This window comes from Centruroides vittatus, unplaced genomic scaffold, assembly GCF_030686945.1.
Source record: "Centruroides vittatus isolate TY-2023 unplaced genomic scaffold, ASM3068694v2 scaffold_861, whole genome shotgun sequence".
Lineage (NCBI taxonomy): Eukaryota > Metazoa > Arthropoda > Arachnida > Scorpiones > Buthidae > Centruroides > Centruroides vittatus.
Genome location: NW_027122718.1, coordinates 10,371,329 through 10,393,283, shown reverse-complemented (window position 1 = coordinate 10,393,283; position 21,955 = coordinate 10,371,329). Strand labels below are relative to the sequence as shown.

At 34.1% G+C, this 21,955-nt stretch overlaps 2 protein-coding genes across 2 annotated transcripts; both read right to left on the bottom strand.

Moving 5' to 3' along the window:
- Window positions 1-10,520: 10,520 nt before the first annotated feature.
- On the bottom strand, window positions 10,521-11,867 carry LOC136990169 (protein maelstrom homolog). Its single transcript, XM_067288536.1, has one exon. It carries the CDS (start codon window positions 11,865-11,867, stop codon window positions 10,521-10,523), a length of 1,347 nt encoding a protein of 448 aa, XP_067144637.1.
- A 7,190-nt stretch (window positions 11,868-19,057) lies between these two features.
- LOC136990168 (putative leucine-rich repeat-containing protein DDB_G0290503) lies at window positions 19,058-20,320 on the bottom strand. Its single transcript, XM_067288535.1, has one exon. It carries the CDS (start codon window positions 20,318-20,320, stop codon window positions 19,058-19,060), a length of 1,263 nt encoding a protein of 420 aa, XP_067144636.1.
- Window positions 20,321-21,955: the final 1,635 nt, after the last annotated feature.

The window sequence follows — 21,955 nt, the reverse complement described above, 5'->3', positions numbered from 1 at the left end:
AGATAATTCATACTTGTAGCAAGCCTATTCTGCAAATATTAATATAAAAGAAACTAAACGATATTTGTCCATTGTCCCGTGCAATTCTTCGTGTGTTGACTAAAACTACGATTCCGTGCTTTCATAACATATACATAACATACATAAACTGCTACCATTGTGTTCCTTTCGTTGTAAGCTTTAATTTGATACATAGATTGTGTTCCTCAGAATGACCGGAAATCACCCTAAACTTAGCATTATTTTTTCATAGTATATTTTTACAAAGTAGTGTTATTGATAATGAAAACCACATTTTTCAAAAATATAAATTAAGCTCCATTATTTTTTATACTATCCACAAAACCGATATGAGGATATTTTTTACTTTCCTGGCTCTTCTATATGTATAACGGAGGGAAAGTACGGCGCTCGTCAAAAAATGACTCACCCAGGATTTTTACATTTTTGGATCCGGGATCTTGAAACGTCGAATATGCAAACGAAATTGGGTTTTTTTTTTTTAGAGTTGTTGGGGTTCGTGCCTTGCCAACTGGCTGTTCGGTGTTTCTAACGTGAAGTTTTCGGTGTTTTCTTCACGTTAGTAACACCTGAATATGGGCCAGTTTTTCTTAAAGTTTCCTCTCGTGAGGCAAATCATAGGCACCTCCCTCGGCAGATAGCCCACATGTCGCATTGCCGAATAGAAATAAACCAATCAAAACAATGTATGATTTTTTGGTATTAGATTTACAAGGATGTGAAAAAATATATTGTATATTGCATTTTACATGATATAAACAAAAACTTCATATATTTTTTATAGAATATAAAATTTTTCAGAAACAATTTTTGGTTAATGTTACCCTTGGTGGCAAGATGGCGACCATAGGGATTTTCCCTACATTCTAGACAGCGACGGGGAAAATTTTTTCCCCTGCGTTCGACGTAGCGGCCGCGTTTCCTGTAACCTCGAAACGGAGACGCGCGATTTCGCGTTTGTGCCGTGAGAAGGCGCTCTTTGGAAATGTTGTGACGAAATGTGTTGGTGCCGAGATCGTCGAATTATGCAAATTTCGTTTGCAGGGAGTTTAGAAGACAGTGGTGTGTTGCATGTTCAGTGTTGGCATCGAAATTTTTTTTTTACAATATCTGTTCTTTCCGAATTGCTAAAAAGGCAATTTATATTTTTTACGAGTAAAAACAAAAAGAAATTGCTATTTTTTTGTTGAAATTTCGTGCACGTCATGGGCGACGTTGATTTGAGTTCGAAGGAATTCTGGGCCAAATGTACTACCAGGAAGTTTTATAAAATGATGGAAACAGATTATTCGGAATTGGGATTGAACCCGGCAATTGATAATGCATTCAAATTTGCGGTCCAATTAGGTATACAGCAGATAGAGTCGCAGTGTTCTACGTGCGATAAGACATGCAAATTATATTACAGAAGCGAAAGAAATGAATGTCTACTTAGATGCAGTTCGTGTGCAGTTAAATATTCAGTGTACGAAGGAACTTTTAAAAGCAAATGTGGTCGTCTGTCCTGGGGATGTATCTTGTCATTCATATGGCACTACCTACGTCTAGAATGTGGAGCGACGATTTCGGCTTTAGCATCCGGAATATCTCGAAAAGCTAGTGTAGAACCCGAGACAGTTCCGTCTGCACCCGTTCAAAACGTCGATAATAATAAGAAGAATTCAAAGAAATCAAAGAAGGGTCGGGATAAGGAAACGTCAACCACCGCGAGTAAAAAAAGAAGAAATAAGAAGTCATCGAAAGTTGCAGCCGACGCAAAACAAGGGAGTAAAAAGGATCTATTATAAACGAAGATCAAAATTCGAAAGTCGGGAGGAAATGTAAAAAAGGGAAATGACAGACAATCAACGTGAGTAAAAAAAAAATTTTTTTCTATTAAAATAGGGTTTACAGTATCTTATTATAGTATAGGAGTTCCTAGGTCGCGTTATTACGAAACAGTGCGCAACGCGCAGTCTCCATAGAAGACGAAGATGGCGACCGGAAACGCGTAAGCCACGTCGAACGCAGGGGAAAAAATTATCCCCGTAGCAGTCTCGAATTAGGGAAAATTTTCCCCGTCGCTGTCTAGAATGTAGGGAAAAATTCCTATGGTCGTCATCTTGCCACCAAGGGTAACATTAACCCAATTTTTTGATGGATATTTGCACACGAACGCATCATTACTATCAGTGCCATCTACATTTCTTTTCTAAAAACACTTGCCATCGAGGTTACCGGAAACGCCGCCATTTTGTATACCTAGGCTCATTAACCGAAAAACTTTATTTAAAGAATGACAGAGGACATTACCAAGGCCGTTGACAGCTTGTATAGGGTCAAGGGTTATAACTTTCCTTTTCTAGTCATAGCGCACCCATTTTTTTTCTTTTCTTACTTTTTATTTTGAACAAATAAAATTTTTCTTTATTAATAAAAAGCAGTATTGAAAATTTTATTTTCTGTTAATAAAAATAACATTAATTTAAAGAGTACAAACTATTATTTGCCTCTGTTTTCTCTGGGTCCATAGGAAAAATTCCCAGATCTCTCCCTCTCGATAGCCCTGGACATTACACTAGATTAAGTAGAATTTTTTTCCTTTTGATACGTTTTATACTTTCTGATACATCAAGACTTATGCTACAATCTTCTTTGGCCTTATAGAAGTTTACAATGCTGGTTACGACAGTATGGGAATTTTTATTTTATAGAAAGATCATTATTGATGTAAAAAATTTAATTAACAGTCGTTAGCAGAAGTATTTTATAGTTGTTGAAATGATATTCTAAAAATCGTAAAAGTATTCATTTTGAAATCGTCACAGGGTAAGATGCAATTTTTTAATACTTTTTAAACTTAAAAATCACGTTACTTCCACTAAAAACACCGCTGAAATTCAGACCAATTATGAAAAGCTTATTCATACCTAGTCTGAATTTTAGTGGTGTTTTGCCCCTGTACATCATACTTCTCCTCATACGATAGAATCAAGTCGATCATCTGTCTTTCAGCTCTCGAGAAAATTTTGAATTAACATTGCGTGACTTCCGGTCGTGACCGGAAGTTCCTATCTAGTTAATCGGGATATTGGGCATCTAAGCTATATTCTGTAATTTACATGAGTTGTCTACAACGACGTCCACCACTTTGTTTTTCCTTCCTAAAACCTATTAGCAAAACGAATGTTTGTCAATAAAGAACTGTAACTTTTTCTGAACATTATAAATAAGCACCTATTGTAATATAAAAAGTTGAATTGTCTTAAATCTGTCTATATTTAAAATATGCTATAAAATTCGAATACGATTCTTTTGAGTATAATACATGTACAAAGTCATGTATCGGGGATTTCTGCCCCTAAGCTTTCCATATCTGGTCTCGAATTTCGTCTATATCTATCTCCACTCTCGAGTTTAAGGGAGGACAAGACAGACACGACGGTGGAAATTTATAGGTCTATAATTTTTTCAAATTCCCTATTATATATAACAGAGCCGGGAAAGCATGACGATCAGTGTAAAAATGACCCCCCCTCCCAATATTTCTACAACTTTGGACTCAGGGAACATTGAAACGTCGAGAAATGCAAAAAATTCGGGTTAATTTTTCTGTATATGCGTGTGGGTGGCACGATTTTGTTCACCATGTTTGAAGCTTAATAACTCCTGTGCTTTTTGTCGAAAATTTCTGGAATCTTGTAGGAAGGTCTGTATTAGAGAGAGAGATTTTATTAGAGAGATTGATGCTATTAAATTCTGGTCGTTAAAGGTCAAAGGAGTGGGAAGATAAGGGGAATCGTGTGTCACATCTCGAGTAGGGTCGGACTTAATGACAATTTTACTTATTAGTATTTACAATTTCTTTTATAAAACTCATCTCTATCCTCAAAATTAAGTTTTATGCCATTTTATAATAATTCAAAAAAAGTAAAAAAATTTTAATAATAAAACATCATAACAGATGGCGCCACACGCAGTTTTAAACGTTGCCGGGAAAGTTAAACAACTCGTTGCTAGAATTTTTAATTGTTTTCATTAATAAAGATTTTACTTTTTGCATTTTAAAGTTTAAAATATTTTATAAACTCAACTGATAAATAAATAAAATTTTTAATTTTCTACAAATTATCATTTTTCTCTACTGAGTAACTAAATTTACATGTAATTTATTTAGTAACTTATACAGTTTTCTTTCCTTTTATCTTACTGAAATAATTTGAATTTTATATGTCGGTGTAAATGATAGAAAGTAGAAAATAAAAGCAGAAAATTGCATTTAACTTTTTCTAAAAATTAAAAAAATATATATAAAATAACATTGGATGAACTGAAGTAATTATTTATGGTGTTGGTGAAGTGCCTAGTGTTTTGATAAACCAAAGTCACTGTGTAACTAAGAAAATAAATGTTTTGTTTACATGCTGTTCGTGTCTTTATCCGTGTTTTAAGAATTTCCTATGCGACGTGTTTAATATAGAAGCCTTCTGTAATATGATTTATCTGTTTTTGTGAAGCCCTAATATTTCTAGACTTGTGTAGTGTATGATGCATGAGCAAGAAAGGATTCGTGGCACAATGAGTACCTAATTCGTTCTCCACAGATACTAATATATACTCAGAACTTACATTGAAAAAAATCATTTCGTGAGCATGGATTTTCTATGTGGGTCTATGTAATGATCTATGTGATTTGGTTTCGTTTGTCAATGAATATGATGTCTGGACTGGTGATGGATAGTTTTATCGGTGATCATGGCACAGTCATAGTATATTTTGTGCGCTTTGTATTATCGACCGCGGTATAGACAGATACATTGAAACATTCCTGGGCTATTTTTGATTGAATCACAACCATCTTGAATTCGTCGCTTAAGTTTTATGAGATTCAGAACTTCTGTGCCATACACCAAAGATTTTAAATGGTTCCAAACATAAAATTCTAAGGGGATTCAGATCGGGGGACTGTGCAGGCCAAGCAAAATTCCCACCTGGACCTATTTACCGTTGTGGATAAATGGTATCGAGAAAGTCACTGGACAACAGGCTGAAATGTTCAAGTGTATCATCGTGCATGAGCCACATGTCTCGACGGATCCCTAAGGGCATGTTTTTAAGTAAAAAGTGTTAGTTGAGTCTAGTTGTTGAGGTAAAGTATGGGGTCTAATTAAGTTATTGCCCACAATGCCGTAGCAAACGTAACAGAAAATTGCTGTTGATGAGATCGCACAATGACACTTATGGAGATTTACGTCTGACAAGTGATACATGTTATGAAAATTTCATATAAGCATTTCAGATAAAGAAAATATAGCTATTAAATTGAAAATGTCAATTATTTTATTTATATACATCTAAAAAATTTCTTTTAATGCCATTTTTTTTTCTGTTTCATTCCACGCCTCTCTTCTAATTTTCTTCAATAAGCAACTGTCTCCATTTTATAAATTTAATTTCAAAATAATAATTGAATTTGTAAAATGTTTTCTTTAAACGCACGAAAAAAGTTAAATTTGTTTTTTTTTAATTTTTAAATTATAAGAATTAAAATAATTTCTTTTGATAAAAAATTTATTTAAAAAAAAACTTCAATACAGGAATTATCTTTTAACTTGGTGTAATTGAGAATTTTAAATTGGTGAAATTTAATTTCCTTTCGAATTAAAAAAAAAATAAATATTTAATTTATTCAATCACTCAATTAATTGGGAATAAATTGAAATTTACTGTTTTTAATACTTATTAACAATCAAGTTACTGATCTTTAATTCTTATTAACAATCATACAAAAACATTCTCATTTTATAAATTTAATGTGTTGTTCGAAAAATATAAATGTGATGCCATATAAAAATCGATAAAAATTTCTAAATTATTATTATATTATATATATATAGGCTTTTCCATGAGATAAATTGTACATATTTCATCTTATCGAAAATCATCTGTGACATGTTTTTGACATTTTTTCTCGTCTTTTTTCTGTAATTTTGACTATCTTTGACATTATTTTGACACTTTTTCCCCTTTGTATCTAATGGTCAGGAATAGGAATATTTTTAAAATACATTTTTATAATTTTTTGAAATGGTGTTAATGAAATTTCTTGTACATTGGAACGTTGCTTCAATTTTAATCTTTGAATTTATCTTAAAAAAAAAAAATAGATTAAACATTATAAATTTTTAAAAATATTCTTCTTTAAGGAGATTAAATAAACTGAATTAAACATTACAGATGCTTTTTTCTAATTAGTTACATGACATTTTAAATAATTAAAATTCGATTTTTTTTAATTAATTAAAGCGATTTAAAACGGTATTTTTAATCTTTCGAATTTATTTTTTAAAATTATATTATACCTTACATTTATAAAATAATGGAAAACCTACAAATGCTATCAATTTTAATTATTTATAAGAAAGTATTTCGGTACTTTAATTCATAATTATAAGTAATTATTAATAATATATAACAATTAAAACAATTAAAATAAAAACTAATAAATTTTCTATAATTGATGGGAAGTATAGGGAATTAAATAAAAAGCAATTACCGATAATAGCCATTAGAAGTAAAGAAATATCGATAATTGTAAATAATATAACTAATGACAAGTAATTTAAGTAACAATAAGAGAAATTAATGACGATAGTAACAGTCGTAGTGTTGGTGATACCATTTGATATGTGTCATCGTTCAGTGGGATATCATTTGATCGGCGTCACTGTTCAGGATGGCTCCTAACAATTAGCTAAATATAGCTAATGGTATCTAATTTATCAAATAAATATAATGATCTAAACATAATGTTTATACTATAATAATGCTAAGAAAAGCCCTTATTGCGCATTCTTTTGACTACTGCCCATGTTTTTTGAACGTTTTAACGAACCCCCTTTATGCTTGGCGAGGAATGCCCGTACTGTACGTGCTGTATTTACTTTTAATTTTATTGTTTTAAAAATATTCGAATAATTTATCGTCGAAATTTAATACAACATATGTACGATACAATGCGTAATTCAATAAAATAATATAATTATATGTAATTTAATATAGCGCATGAAAAATAATACACCCGATTAAATCTTATTAAAGAAAAGTAATATACTAAATAAACAATTTATTATTATTACCTAATTTTAATGTAGTAGCCTATATTTGTGACAAAATTAATTATACAGCACCAAATTATCTGGGAAAATGAAACTAAATAAACGTTTTATAATTTTACTTACTTGTGTATTTTAGGAAAAACAGACTTAACTATTGTCTTTAATTTATATGCTGTTCTGCAAAGTATATTATAATAATGCTGAATATTTTATTAACGATTAGATATTTGAGGCGCTCTTATGCCAAATCGATTAACTCAATACAAAAGTAGAAAAATTGATAAAATAACGTATATTATTTTAAATATTCGTTTTAAAATTTAAACAAACATTGTAGAATATATTATTATAAGCGTAGCTTTTAACTAACGGTATATAAAATGAATAAAATAGGATAATCCTTGGAATAATCATTGTTATTATTTTATTTTCTATTTTTAAAAATAGGGAGAAAATATGTATTAAGTAAATTTATACATATATAAACATTAAAATTTTTACGAGTAAAAAGACATCCTAAAATAATACAAGAAAAATAAAATAGGACAAAAGAAATAACAGATTGGTTCATTCACAATGAACCAATCTATTATTTCTTTTGTCCACAATTCTTCTCTTTTGTTACTCAGAACTACAGACAATTCTTAAAGTTGTAGGAAAAAAAATACAGTGTTTATATACTGTATTCAATTGCATATAAAGTGTATTTAATACGTTTTCAAGTTTTAGTTATTCGTTCTGAAAGAATGCATAAATAAATATCCATAATAATGTATATTAACGTGAAATCTTGAAATGAGATTGTAACACTATCCATTCTCTAAATATTATAAAGTTTGACACTTTTTAATTTGCAAATTCCTTGCCAATTAGAAAATAAACAGTAATACAATAAATTATTACATAATAGAAAATTTGAGAATTAATATTTACTGTTCAATCGTTAATGGAAGACGAAATATATGTAAAAAAGGAAAGAAAAAAAGGGTAGAGTTTTATAATGGAGGGAAGAGAGTGATGCGCGTTAAAATCAAGAATTGTTATTTATCTTTTATATATTTGAAAGTACTTTTTTATACCTTAAGCTTAAGGCATTAAAGTTCTTATTTGCGATTTACATTCACGAAATTTAATATATTTGACCACTAAGAAACAAGAGCCACTGCCGAACTTTCGACGAATTCGGTTATGGAGTTTTTAGGTGTTTGCTTATAAAGTAAGTTGAGTTTCTGAATTTAATTTTACAATATATTATATATGAATTAAAATGCATATTTTTATCTGTACTTTTAGTAAAGGTTTATACCTTTATTAAAAATACAGATACAGTAAATCTCCATCCGTTATTGAAACCGAAAAGGAAATCCTTTGAGAAGTGGGAAGAAATGTATTATTTTAAAATGCTTTAAGTTCATTATATAATAATTCTAATGAAACTATAAACGTTGTAGCAGAAATAACATCAAATTAGTCTTGAAAATATAAATCTATTTACCGAATACAAAAAGAAATGTAAATACAAAGAAAATTCGAGTATCCTTCTAAGGAAAGGAAGAAAATCCTTCTTATACAAAAGTATGGTCAGTTTAAAAAGTCTACAATAAGAGTGTATTAACTTTTCTCTCAAACGAAATACCTATCGTGTACAAAGTTCTAAAAAAAGTCGATGACGATCTCGATCTACCGAACTTTATCAAAAGTACTTTTTATAGACTATTGAAAGCTTGAAATTTCAAGTGCAGTGAAATCTCGGTAATCTGGCTCTTCGGTAGATCGAGGCATCTAATAATTCGACACTAGTCGACTCTCGAGTATGTTGTGAAGTCGCAGATAAGTTCCCACTAGTTCAATTCCAGTTTCCGTGGCATAATATCGAACCCGAACTAGAACATTCAAGCTCGGGCACGATATTAAAGATCGCCATCGCTGAAAAAACAGTAATATCAATACAGTATCTCATAACACAATACTATATAGATATAAAAATCAGTCTCCTCGAAATTCCCCACCAAAAATGATGTAGCTTCCACTAAATTTCCCACGGATGCTCCAATTTCTCATTAAATTTAATGGTAATCACCTATTTGGTAACATTGATTACCGGCACTCGGATGACAAAACGGCAATACCTGAATATGATGCATCTGATCTTAGATGCTTATACAAAGCCACAAGTTCCATCCATACCACGTCGACTAATGGAAGACATTGTTTTCGATGTACAAAAAAAATGGTGCAGTTGAATATTTATGAATGACAGATCATAATGTAGCGATGAATGCTACTTAACCAAAAACTACGTCGTAAGAAAATCTAAGGTACATTATTGGACCAGAAATGCTGCTTACCGGTATAAATGGGAATTTAGTATGGTATTTTTTTTTAAACGAAATTTCCGATACGAATCATATTCTATTTTTAGTTTATTCAACATTAACAAACGGTTCTTTTCATATTAATTTAAATTTTTATTTAAATAACAATAATTTATTTCATTATTTAATATACAAAAGGCTAATAAGTATGTATGTACAGTGAAACCTGCTGCTGTGACCACTGAAGGGAGGACCTGCTCAAAGTGCATGTGGTCACATTAGCATGTTTCACTAAATATTCAGGGTGTAACGCAAATGGAGGTTAATTTTGAGTCAAAAATTATTTTATAAATAAAAATAGTCCTATCACAGTTTAACTTTAAGAACTTAAAGATCAAATAAAACATGAGAAATCTCAAATCTAGCTATTAACAAACTAAATTTGTTAAACTAATTATTACGATAATTCCTTTTTACCTTATACATTCTTTTCAGCTCATTCAAAGTAGAATTAATCGGGGTGTTATTACTATAAGTAATTCTTTTATAAAATTTTATGATCTTCATCACCAAGAAAGTCTTAGTCTATTTATCTCATGACACGTAGCATAACCGAGTTCTGTCCAGACAATATAATTTCCTTGTGTAAATTAATTGAATTTTTTCAAGGTGGATTAACCAATCAATTCCCCACACTGGAAGTGCGTGGCATATTGAGTTTAATACAATTGAGGAAAACAACTGGTTCTGGCTTTTGTTCTGGTGTTGCGAGATACCTTTACATATATTATTTGGAAATGTAATTCAAATTTCTTATAAACTGCAAATATAGCCCATTGTACATTTCTTTTTATTATATTATATTAACATAAAACAAAATATATTCCATATAGTCACATTAAATTTTAATATTCCTTACTTAAAATAAACAGAAAAACATTCAATTGAAACATATTTTAAAATTATTTGTCATGACTATAAAAATAATTTTATGACAAATTCAGTTATAAATTTATAGGCTATGTAAGATATATATCTGTTACTAAAACTCAAGAAAAAAAGTAATAATATTAAATTAAAATGAATTTTATGGAATTCGTTTTCCACGCCCAATACCACGTCCTAAACTTGAGGCTTCAAATCTCTTATCTTGGTTCAGGTTAAGTCCTTTGAATAAAACAAAAGGTGGTGTATTTGGCTGTCTCATTTCAGAGTTGTCTCTTTTAGGTTTCGATTCATTTAAAAGTACTTTATCTGGGTTATTAGCACCATAACTAGGTGTATTTGAACTGGCTTGGAATTCACGAGGTATATTATTCTTAGCTGTATCTTTCTTGATAATTGTAGTGACAACGTGAGGTTTGCGTGGTTTCACCGGAACATTAACGATATTTTTAATCGGTAACGGTGGCGGAAGTACGGGTTTATAAGTTTCGAATTCCTTGGCATCAATTCTCGGAGGTAAATGTTTTGAAGTACAGTCGACGTCGTAAAACTGACAAACGGCATTAGAAAGCAAAAAGCAGAAACGTTTGGCACATCCAAGTGCACAATACATATTATCAAGATCTTCGTGATAATCGCAACGTGTATTACTTACGTAATCGTAGACGTGAGAAGTTAATATGTTGGCCGCAACAATTTTACACGGAAATGCATTATTAACGTAAGCCCTGAATTCCATTAAAAGATGAACCAAACTATAATACTGTACGTTTTCTATATTGTAGTAGTTTGCTCTCTTACAAAGCCAATCGAGACAGCCTTGATTCTGTTTTATATTTTCTTCCAAACAAAATACTGGTGCAATTTCTTTTCCTCTCGACTCGACAAAGTTTTCGATACTTCGACAGATTTTTAAATAGTTACTCTCCGACAATTCGAACTTTGACGTTGGAATTTTATGCGTTTCGTCGCTGTGTTGCATTGCAGCTCGACTGTATCCGAGGGGTATGCGTCCGGCATCAATAAACGTGTGAAAATAATCTTCGATTCCCTCTTTTATTGAATATTTTGTAATTCCAACTTCTAACGGAATATATTCATTGTCGTCGGTGCAGCATAAAACATTAAAAAGCATAATGAAGAAAGCTGTGTCTTTAATTTCATCTGCAGAATCCATATGGGATATGTACCTTTCCACAAATTTCATTGCTTCCTCTGCCTTTTCTTCTTCTTCTCGTTTAGTACGTAAAAATCCATCCAGAGGTGTACCATCCGAACACATTTTTCCTGCTACGCTGTCTTTCAATTCGTTCTTATATTCTCGTGCCATAGTTTCATATTTTATTCTCTCACTTTTAGGTAAATCTTTCCACAAAGGACCAGCAATTGAAGCCATCTCCTTCAATGAAATATTCTTACCTTCTTCCCTATTTTCTTCCTGTAGGTTCTTCATGAAGAAGTAAAATGCATTTTTCTGCTTTTTTGGCATTTTGTAACATATATTGAAGTGAATCTAGATATAACAAAATGAAAAGTTAAACTTTTTAAACTCTTCACAGACCGCTTTGCTTAACAAATAATAAACTACGCAAAGAACCTTTTTCAAGAAAAACGAAATCGAATGCTGCCCGATTTGCACTAACGATAAATTCGTTATGGAACGTTTTTAAAATATTTTTACTGCGCAATCTCATATCGATAGATTTAAAATAAGGTAAATACAAACGATAAATGATAACATAACATAACCACATAATTAATAAATTAACTAAATAGCCATAAAATACGTGTGTATATTAACCACATTGCACACGTAACATGCTGCAAGTAGCTGCTTTCTATAAGCTGTCGCCAACTTCCTTCCTACTAAACCTTTATATTATGTTGATAAAAAATTTTTATCCTAAAAAGAATCTTTATATTACGCTGGTTCTCCACGCTGCCGATATCTTACTTGCTTCTCTAAAGTTGATTGCCTGCCATTTGCGACTGGTTCTGAATATATGCCACGCTTCTGCATATTTCAGGTGCTTTTTGTTGTAAATTTTTTGTATCAGACTTGCTTTTTCCCATTCCGCTTTTACTTCTGGAGGGTCTGCTAAGATGTATGTTGCCAGTGCTGTGCTAGGCTGCTCATGTTTCTTTTGTGCTCCGTCAATCTTTCTTTAAGGGACCTTCTTGTGGCTCCGATGCAATAAAGATCTTTCTGCCTCCTTTTATCTGTTACTGGGATTCTATAAACTCTTTTTTTTAACTCTTTCCGCCCTGTGGGCACTAAGAGGGCCTTTTTTAGTAGGCCCATTATGGGTTCGGCCAGGCCCACAATGGGGCGACCGGGTAATGAGGGACGGGGCCCGACATATCCGAACGGACCACCCCCCGAAAAATTCCTGGGGATTATTCGACCCGTTCGGATTCGATCCCAGGTCCCCCAGAGCGGTAAGCTGCCACCTTGACCGCTCGGCCATCCGGCCGCTTCTATAAACTCTAGAAATGAGGCTCCGGTCCAGCTCGTCTTTGTCTGCTCTTAACATTTGATACATTGTTGGATTCCTTTTGTAAATTATTTTTTTGCTTGTTGCTATTCCTATTCTTTTGTATATACTGTTTAGCTGGGCCCTATACTCCATCACTGTATAATCATCTATTTTTCTTCTTACATTTAGTTCGTTGCTGCCGGTTTTTCTTTGGTTGGTTAAAGTTTTAACGTCAACCCCAAATTGCCTTGCTAGCTTTTTGATATATTGCAGCTCTTTATTTCTATCGTGTATTTTGCTGCAATGCGTGTGTGCTCTTGTTATAGGTGACCGAAATGCTGCAAGCTTATACGTTGCGGGGTCGTGTGAATTCCAAGCTATAAACAATGGGTTATATGTAGGCTTTCTATACACTTTTGTAGCAATATCTCTTCTCTTGTCTAATTGAATTGAAATATCTAGAAAATGTATACTTCTATCATTCTCTTGTTCCAGCTCAATTTCTAATCCAAAATTGTTGCCATTGATGTCTTTTATAAATTTCTGTAGATTTGGTTTTTGTTTCCAGATAATAAAAACATCATCTACATACCGTGCGTATAATATAATTTGCATTTCGTATTTCGGTATGATGTTGCTCTCTGAAGTTCTTAAGACCATCTCACATAATAAACCGGATACTGGACTACCCATTGCTACTCCTTTCTGTTGCTCATATGCAAACCTTTTAAAGTTAAAAATCAACAAATAAGTGGCAAGATGCGTCAGTTCTGGTATTTTTTTTCTCTTCTTTTCTGCATTTTTAATCTTGCTTAATAAGCAATCCCTTAAATGGCAGAAATAAGGCTCTAGCTTTATAGATGGATATAACGCCTTAAAATCTAGGACTGTCTTATAGCTTCCTTCTTGTAGTTGCATACTTTTCATTTTTTGGAGCAATTCTATTGGCTTTTTTACGCTGTACTGATGCGATAGCAAATGTGTGTTGACGAAGCCTTTCATTAGCCTTTCTAATATTATTGTATGTGAACATCCTTTATCCCCGCAACGTATAAGCTTGCAGCATTTCGGTCACCTATAACAAGAGCACACACACATTGCAGCAAAATACACGATAGAAATAAAGAGCTGCAATATATCAAAAAGCTAGCAAGGCAATTTGGGGTTGACGTTAAGGCTTTAACCAACCAAAGAAAAACCGGCAGCAACGAACTAAATGTAAGAAGAAAAATAGATGATCATACAGTGATGGAGTATAGGGCCCAGCTAAACAGTATATACAAAAGAATAGGAATAGCAACAAGCAAAAAAATAATTTACAAAAGGAATCCAACAATGTATCAAATGTTAAGAGCAGACAAAGACGAGCTGGACCGGAGCTTCATTTCTAGAGTTTATAGAATCCCAGTAACAGATAAAAGGAGGCAGAAAGATCTTTATTGCATCGGAGCCACAAGAAGGTCCCTTAAAGAAAGATTGACGGAGCACAAAAGAAACATGATCAGCCTAGCACAGCACTGGCAACATACATCTTAGCAGACCCTCCAGAAGTAAAAGCGGAATGGGAAAAAGCAAGTCTGATACAAAAAATTTACAACAAAAAGCACCTGAAATATGCAGAAGCGTGGCATATATTCAGAACCAGTCGCAAATGGCAGGCAATCAACTTTAGAGAAGCAAGTACGATATCGGCAGCGTGGAGAACCAGCGTAATATAAAGATTCTTTTTAGGATAAAAATTTTTTATCAACATAATATAAAAGTTTAGTAGGAAGGAATTTGGCGACAGCTTATAGAAAGCCGCTACTTGCAGCATGTTACGTGTGCAATGTGGTTAATATACACACGTATTTTATGGTTATTTAGTTAATTTATTAATTATGTGGTTATGTTATGTTATCTTTTGTATTTACTTTATTTTAAATCTATCGATATGAGATTGCGCACTAAAAATATTTTAAAAGCGTTCCATAACGAATTTATCGTTAGTACAAATCGGGCAGCATTCGATTTCGTTTTTCTTGAAAAAGGTCATTAAAGATGTTACGTCTAACGGGAATCTTAGCCAAGTACAAGTTCAGGGTTGTCGATACTCGAGAGTCCGTACCCCAAGGTTCGAATCTATTCTGGGGTATATGTTCGTTCTTGCTCTGCACTCATCAACGTCCTAACAACAAGGGACCAAGTCACCAACTGTCTGAACCCTCCCGGTCCCCCTCGTAACGCGCAGGATTACTATCACAACGACTTCCGTTGTCGCGACTAGGGGTCTTCTGCCTTAGGGGTATTTAGTCATAATCCCACGAACAATAGCTTCGCGCCACTAGCCACTCGAACAGGCACATGTACGAAGTGTCCGTTACAGTACTCTCCCCTTTAGGACGAGACGTCTCGGCTCGTAACAATTTCTCTTAAGGATATAACAGTTATGATTTCCGAGAACGAAGATAATATTTCTTCTTAGTTCCTGGGAGATCGTCGGTGCTGTAATCTGCATCCCGCGGGTCATCTGGTTCTGGTTCTTCGTCGGAGTCACTGCTGTCTAGTGTCAACGTTGATTCCTTGTCCTCTGTTTGATCTAGGGACTGCATGATGAACTTCGGTGTGTAGAACGGTTTTAGGCGCTCTACATGGACCACATCATGCCAAGGGCTACTACGAGGTTTAGAATCAATAGCCTCTATTTCATAGTTGTTATCGTTCAGCTTGCTTACAATTCTGAAGGGACCTCTATATTTTATAGGTTTGCCCTTCTGTAATTGTTTGGGGATAGCCAGTAATACTAGCTGTCCTTTAAAGTATTCACGAAATTGTCGGCGTTCATTGTATTTGTTCATACAAAGGTCTTTTGCGTTAGCAATATAACCTAACGCAATTTCCCGAGCGGCCTCTGCTCGCCTAACCCAGACAGGAATATTTGTATCGGCCAATTCGTTGTTATCGACAAAATTGATTCTATTTAAATGTAGATCCGTGGGTAATAGAGGGTCTCTACCATATACCAAATAAAACGGAGTGAAGCCTCTAGGCTCACTATAAGTGGTATTATATGCGAAGGCTGCGTAATTTAACAATTCTGACCAATTCTTACGGTTTGCCTTATAAAAGTGATTTAAAATATTTTTAATCGTTCTTATCGTTCTTTCTGCAAGACCGTTTCCTTGAGGGTGATAAGCAGAAGTATGCTTCGAGCCTATGCACCTAATTTTCAAAAATGTTTGTGTTGCTTTCGAAATAAATTGCGAGCCTCGATCAGTTCTTACTTCTCTGGGACAGCCGTGCCTTAAAATGATGAAGTTTTCTATAAAGTCAATTACATCCTCGGAGCATTCGGTCCGGAGCGCACCTACTTCCACATAACCTGTAAAATCACAGACTGCAACTATTGCATGAGTACGTCCTAACTTATCTTTAGGCCATGGACCAGCTAGATCTAGGGAAACTCTCTCGAAAGGAGCGTTGACTGGTACTGGCATCAGCATACCTGCTTTAGGACCATTAGGACCTAGTCTTAATTGACAGGATGGACATGCTCTTACGTAATCACGAATCATACAAAACATTTTTGGCCAAAAGTATCTTGAATGTATTTTTTCGTACGTTTTCTTCACTGCAAAGTGTCCACCAAATTTGCTAGAGTGAGCAGCTTGAAGAACTTCTAACTGCAGACTTTTAGGTAAAACCAGCACTTGTTTTATACCAGTTGGAAGATAAAGATGTTTATAAAGAATACCTTCATGTAGGAAGTAACGCTTAATAGTATGAACACGTTTCGAATTGTTAGCGCTGTTACTACTTCCTGTGATAATACTTTTTATTTCCTGGCAAAATGCATCTTCTGTTTGTGCTTTTAACATGTCTACGTTCTCAACAGAAGTAGTGAATAGGGAAAAGTCGTCCTCTTTGCTTTCTAGGTCTATGTTATTTTCATTTGGAATTCGGCTGAGACAATCAGGACATTTATGAGATGCACCTTGTTTGTACACTACATCAAAGTCGTAACACTGAAGGCTCAGCGACCATCTACACAGACGACTATTCGCGTCTTTTAAGCGCATTAGCCAACATAAACTGTGGTGATCAGTTACAACTATAAACTTTTTGCCATAGATGTACGGACGTAGTTTCTCGATAGCCCATTTAATGGCTAAACATTCCTTCTGTGTTGTCGGATAATTACACTCACTTTTATTAAGCGTTCGGCTGATGTAGCATACGGGATGCTCTCTTCCGTCATCATCCTTTTGAAACAGAGTAGCTCCTAATCCTATATCGCATGCATCTGTGTGTATATAACACATTCTTTCTGGGTCAAAATGACTTAAAACTGGTGAGTTACATAGACTTTCCTTTAATCGTACAAAACTTTCTTGTTCGATATCTCTCCAAATGAACTTTTGATTGATTCTAAGTAAACGGAATAATGGTGTGGCGATAGTCGAGAAATCCTTTATAAATCTTCTAAAATATCCACACATTCCTAAGAAGGATCGAAGTTCTTTCACCGTAGTAGGTACTTTCATTTCAGTAATTGCCTTTACTTTCTCTGGGTCGGTTTTACAACCTACATCTTCAACGATGTATCCAAGAAACTTAATATGATTAGCGGCAAATATGCATTTTTCAGGTTTAGCTTTCAATTGAGCATTTCTAAATCTTTCGAACAATTCCTTTAGTAACTTCAAATGTGCTGGGAGGTCTTTGGAAAATGCTATAGTATCGTCGATATATGTAAGTGCTTCCTTCCACTTTAGATCGCCTAAAACTTGGTCAACTATCCTCTGACATGTTGCTGGGGCACCTTTTAAACCGAATGGCATCTTCAAAAACTCATATATGCCATCTGGGATTATAAATGCGGACTTACATATATCATTTTCAGCCATGGGTATCTGCCAAAATCCAGAGGCTAAATCTATTACCGAATAGAGTTTGTTTCCTCCCAAGATTTCTAAGGCATCATCTATACGAGGTAGAGGATAAGTATCGGAGACGGTGAGGCTATTCAGACGACGATAATCCACACATAATCGATGTTTCCCATCTTTCTTTGGCACTAGCACTATAGGTGAGGCCCAGGGACTCTTTGACGGCCTAATTATACCAGCTTGAAGCATTTGCTCTACTAAATCTCTGACAATTTCTCGTTGACATGGAGACATTCTATAAGCGTTTTGCTTAATTGGCTTAACATCCGGCTTCGTTACTATTTCATGAGATCCTAGGGTGCATACTCCAAGATCGAAACTGCTTTTGGCAAATACGTCTAGGTTCTCTCTCAATACATCTTCTATTTGTTTTACAGAATCTTCAGATAAATCATTCCCGATATTAAAAGTAAATGACTCTATGTTTAGTCTTCGATAAGAATGAACAAATAAGCTAACATTTCTTTCCTTCGAATGGTTAGCGTTTGGCTTTATAGTATTTGAATCTGTTGCATTACTGTCTGATCGTGATGATAAAGACAAATTTACAAAGGCATATTCTTCACATGGTTTCCCTTTGGCAACAGTAGATTCCGCTGGGAGTAAAACAGGAGTTGGAGTGCTATTTAATACTAGAATTATACATTCATTATTTCTCACCTCACAAATACCTGACAAAACATTGATACCATTCTCGCCCATTTCGTGCTTTATTTCTACTGTACCCTGCTTAATTGGACAGCGGACTTTTAAGGTACGCATAGTAAAAGCATTTACAAGTGTTTCTTCGGTGGTACGGAATTTTGCGTTGGTGTGATGTAAGAGGGGCGTTTGAATTTGACTAATACAATTCTCTCCCATTGGCACTATAAATAAGTTGTCTTTGAAGCTGATGGTTGCTTTCATTTGTTCACAAAAATCACTACCTAGTAATAAATCATGTGGGAAATTTTCCAATACTACAAACACAAATTCAATACTGTTTCCCATTATTTGTAGTCTACACATACAAGTACCTTCACACTCTATCTTTCTATTATCTGCTACGATGAGTTTAATAGGTTCAGGACATATTTTTAGTCTTAATTCTATACATAGTTTTCGGCTTATCAATGATTTCTCTGAGGCCGTATCAATGATGGCACTAAACGGAGAGCCTTCGATTTCCAAATAAATAGTGCGTAATTTTGATTTCGAAATTGCGAGACACTCTAAAAGGTAAGGAGGGATTCTAGCAGCTTGGAAACAGGGCTCTCCCTCAGGAGCCCGACCGATTAGTTTTTTTGTTCCTCGTTTTGATTTTCGAGTTTATCCATGAGTTGGCGCATTTTTTCGAACGCATAAAATTTTGGATATTTACATATTTTCTTATAATGACCCCTATTCCAACAGTTGTGACAAATAATATCGTTAGAACTTTCTTCTGAGACTGTCTGATTTCGAGAAATAGCCTGTTCTGATTGTATGCCATTGTTTCTATTGTTAGTTCTCCTAAAGGTTTTAGAACGCTTATTGTATACGGATTTTCTTTCACGGTCCATTAATTCACGATTTTGACGACTCGATTGTTCTTTGTAAGAATAGCTGTAAGGCTTAGGTGACCTTGAAATCCCATTAGGTCTATTTGAACATTCGCCTACACTGAAACTTTTGTAGTATTTTTCGCGCTCTCTCTTTGTTATCGAGTCTAATTCCATAATGGCATTAGTATAATCATCTAAGGTATGGAATGTTTTATTTGCAATAGACATTCTTTCTTCCTTTTGCAGACCATTGTTTAATAGTTCGATTTTTTCTATTTCCGAATATTCATGATTTAAAGAATTAATTAATTCTAATTTATCTAAAACATAAGAAAAGGCTGATTCTAATTTCCCTTGAACTCTATCATACATTTTAATTGTCTTCTTTACAGTGGAATCTGTTTCATACCATTTCTTTATTTGTGCCTTCAACCTAGTCCAAGTCAATTCATAACCTTTTGCCTCTTCTAGCCTAATTCTTTTTACCAAATCTATATCTGATTGCAGCTTTAGTGTGGAAATAAATGTTGTATCGTCTAATTCGAAACATTCTTTTATTCCTTGCAGCTTTTCCAGCCAAATATTTATATTTTGTGGATCAAAAGCGGGCCAAGATATTAACTTTTGTGGAATGGTAGGACCTTTCGGAAGTGTAGGACTGATCGAAGGATTTGAGTCAGCACATTTTGCATTTATAAACGTATTCTCAAGTTTATTAAATCTAGTTTCGAATTCCTCTCTAATTTGGTTTATTAAGTTAATCATCATGTTAATAGGTGAAACAGACGAAACGTCCGACTTCTTATCATCCTCTAGAACAGCAGGAGAAGGTTCTCGTTCCATTCCCGAGTTTTCGATGTTCCTGGATCTATTTTTTTCTTTTTTCTCAAGATTTTTAATTTTCTCTTGTAATTCACGAATAACTGATTTTAGTTGCATAATTTCGTTATCTTTAGAAATAATTCTATCCTCTAAAATATCAATTTTGTCTTTCATGGCCAACTTTTTCAGCATTTTGATTAGGTACAATAATTCCTGTCACGATTTAATATTAGGTTACCCAAAAATGTAACTTATTTTATGATTATATATAATAATCCCTGGTCGCAAAACCCAGTTATCGCCAGACCTTATGTATGAGACAAAGGAACAATGAACTTACCGTTTTCTCTTCCTTTTAAGTTGAACCTTGCTATCGTTTCTTTTTGGTTTTCTTTCTTTTTCTTCAGATGTGATGAACCTCTGTTTCTCACTGGTGGCTCCAATTTGTTACGGCTAACGGGAATCTTAGCCAAGTACAAGTTCAGGGTTGTCGATACTCGAGAGTCCGTACCCCAAGGTTCGAATCTATTCTGGGGTATATGTTCGTTCTTGCTCTGCACTCATCAACGTCCTAACAACAAGGGACCAAGTCACCAAACTGTCTGAACCCTCCCGGTCCCCCTCGTAACGCGCAGGATTACTATCACAACGACTTCCGTTGTCGCGGCTAGGGGTCTTCTGCCTTAGGGGTATTTAGTCATAATCCCACGAACAATAGCTTCGCGCCACTAGCCACTCGAACAGGCGCATATAACAAGTGTCCGTTACAAAAGATGACCGAAAACGTTTGAATAAGCAATAAAAATGGCTGCAGAATAAAAAGGTTCTTTGTGTAGTTTAATATGAGAAGTTAACTTGCCTTTCTAAAATCTTGTTCTTGTTCTTGTTCGTGGGTTTATGTTGGAAGGTATGGCCGTTGTCGGCTTTTCTTCCGAAAAAAAAATGTGCCCCGGGTGAGGATTCTAAAATCTACCAGACGATCACGTCAATGATTCCACCTGGTGGTAAAAATTCTCTAATGAAAATTACATATTAGCGAGGTTGTGGCCGAAGTTTTAAACGCGAAAACGTGTACGTCGGACGTTGTGCGCCGCTTTCCTGCAAGCCTAGAAGTTTGACAATGGCGTTTGGAATGACGAGCATGATTCCACTGACTTTCCGAATACCGTTGTCAAACTTCTAGGCTTACGGGAAGGCAGTGCTGAACGTTCGACGTACACGTTTTTGCGTTTAAAACTTCAGCTTCAACCTCGCTATTAGCTCGCAATATTTAATATTTATAATTAAAAGTTTTTATATGAAAAAAAAATTTTATAAGTAATTTGGCGGAAAAATTTTTGACTAAATAAATTAATTTTTAAATGTTAAATTAGATATGCCATTCACATTTTAATAGTTTCTTAATACAACATGTATCATCATCACTGAAAGAAAAACGTATGTTGCTGAATGTTCAAATATTCCGTCTGTTATTTTATTTCAAATTTAAATAATTAATGTAAGTCAATTTGATCAAAGTTTTTATTCAGTCAGTTTTCAAATTTTATCTTTCATTTCTTGTACAGAGCAAGCGAACTTTGCGAAAGACTGTTATCGCTACTAGAGGGCGCATTCAATCGTCCAACCGTAGATAGCCTACAACGAGAGAGTGGCCGTATAAGAAACGCTTTTCTATTGGTAGTTTGTGATCACGTGACCGTAAGCCGCCATTACTCTTCTAACACGTGTTAGGGAGATTGGAACGAAAGCTTGGAGAATGAAAAGTCAGTATATATAAATTAATATAGTTTAATATTTGCAATATGTGATATGAAAGTATTTAATTAT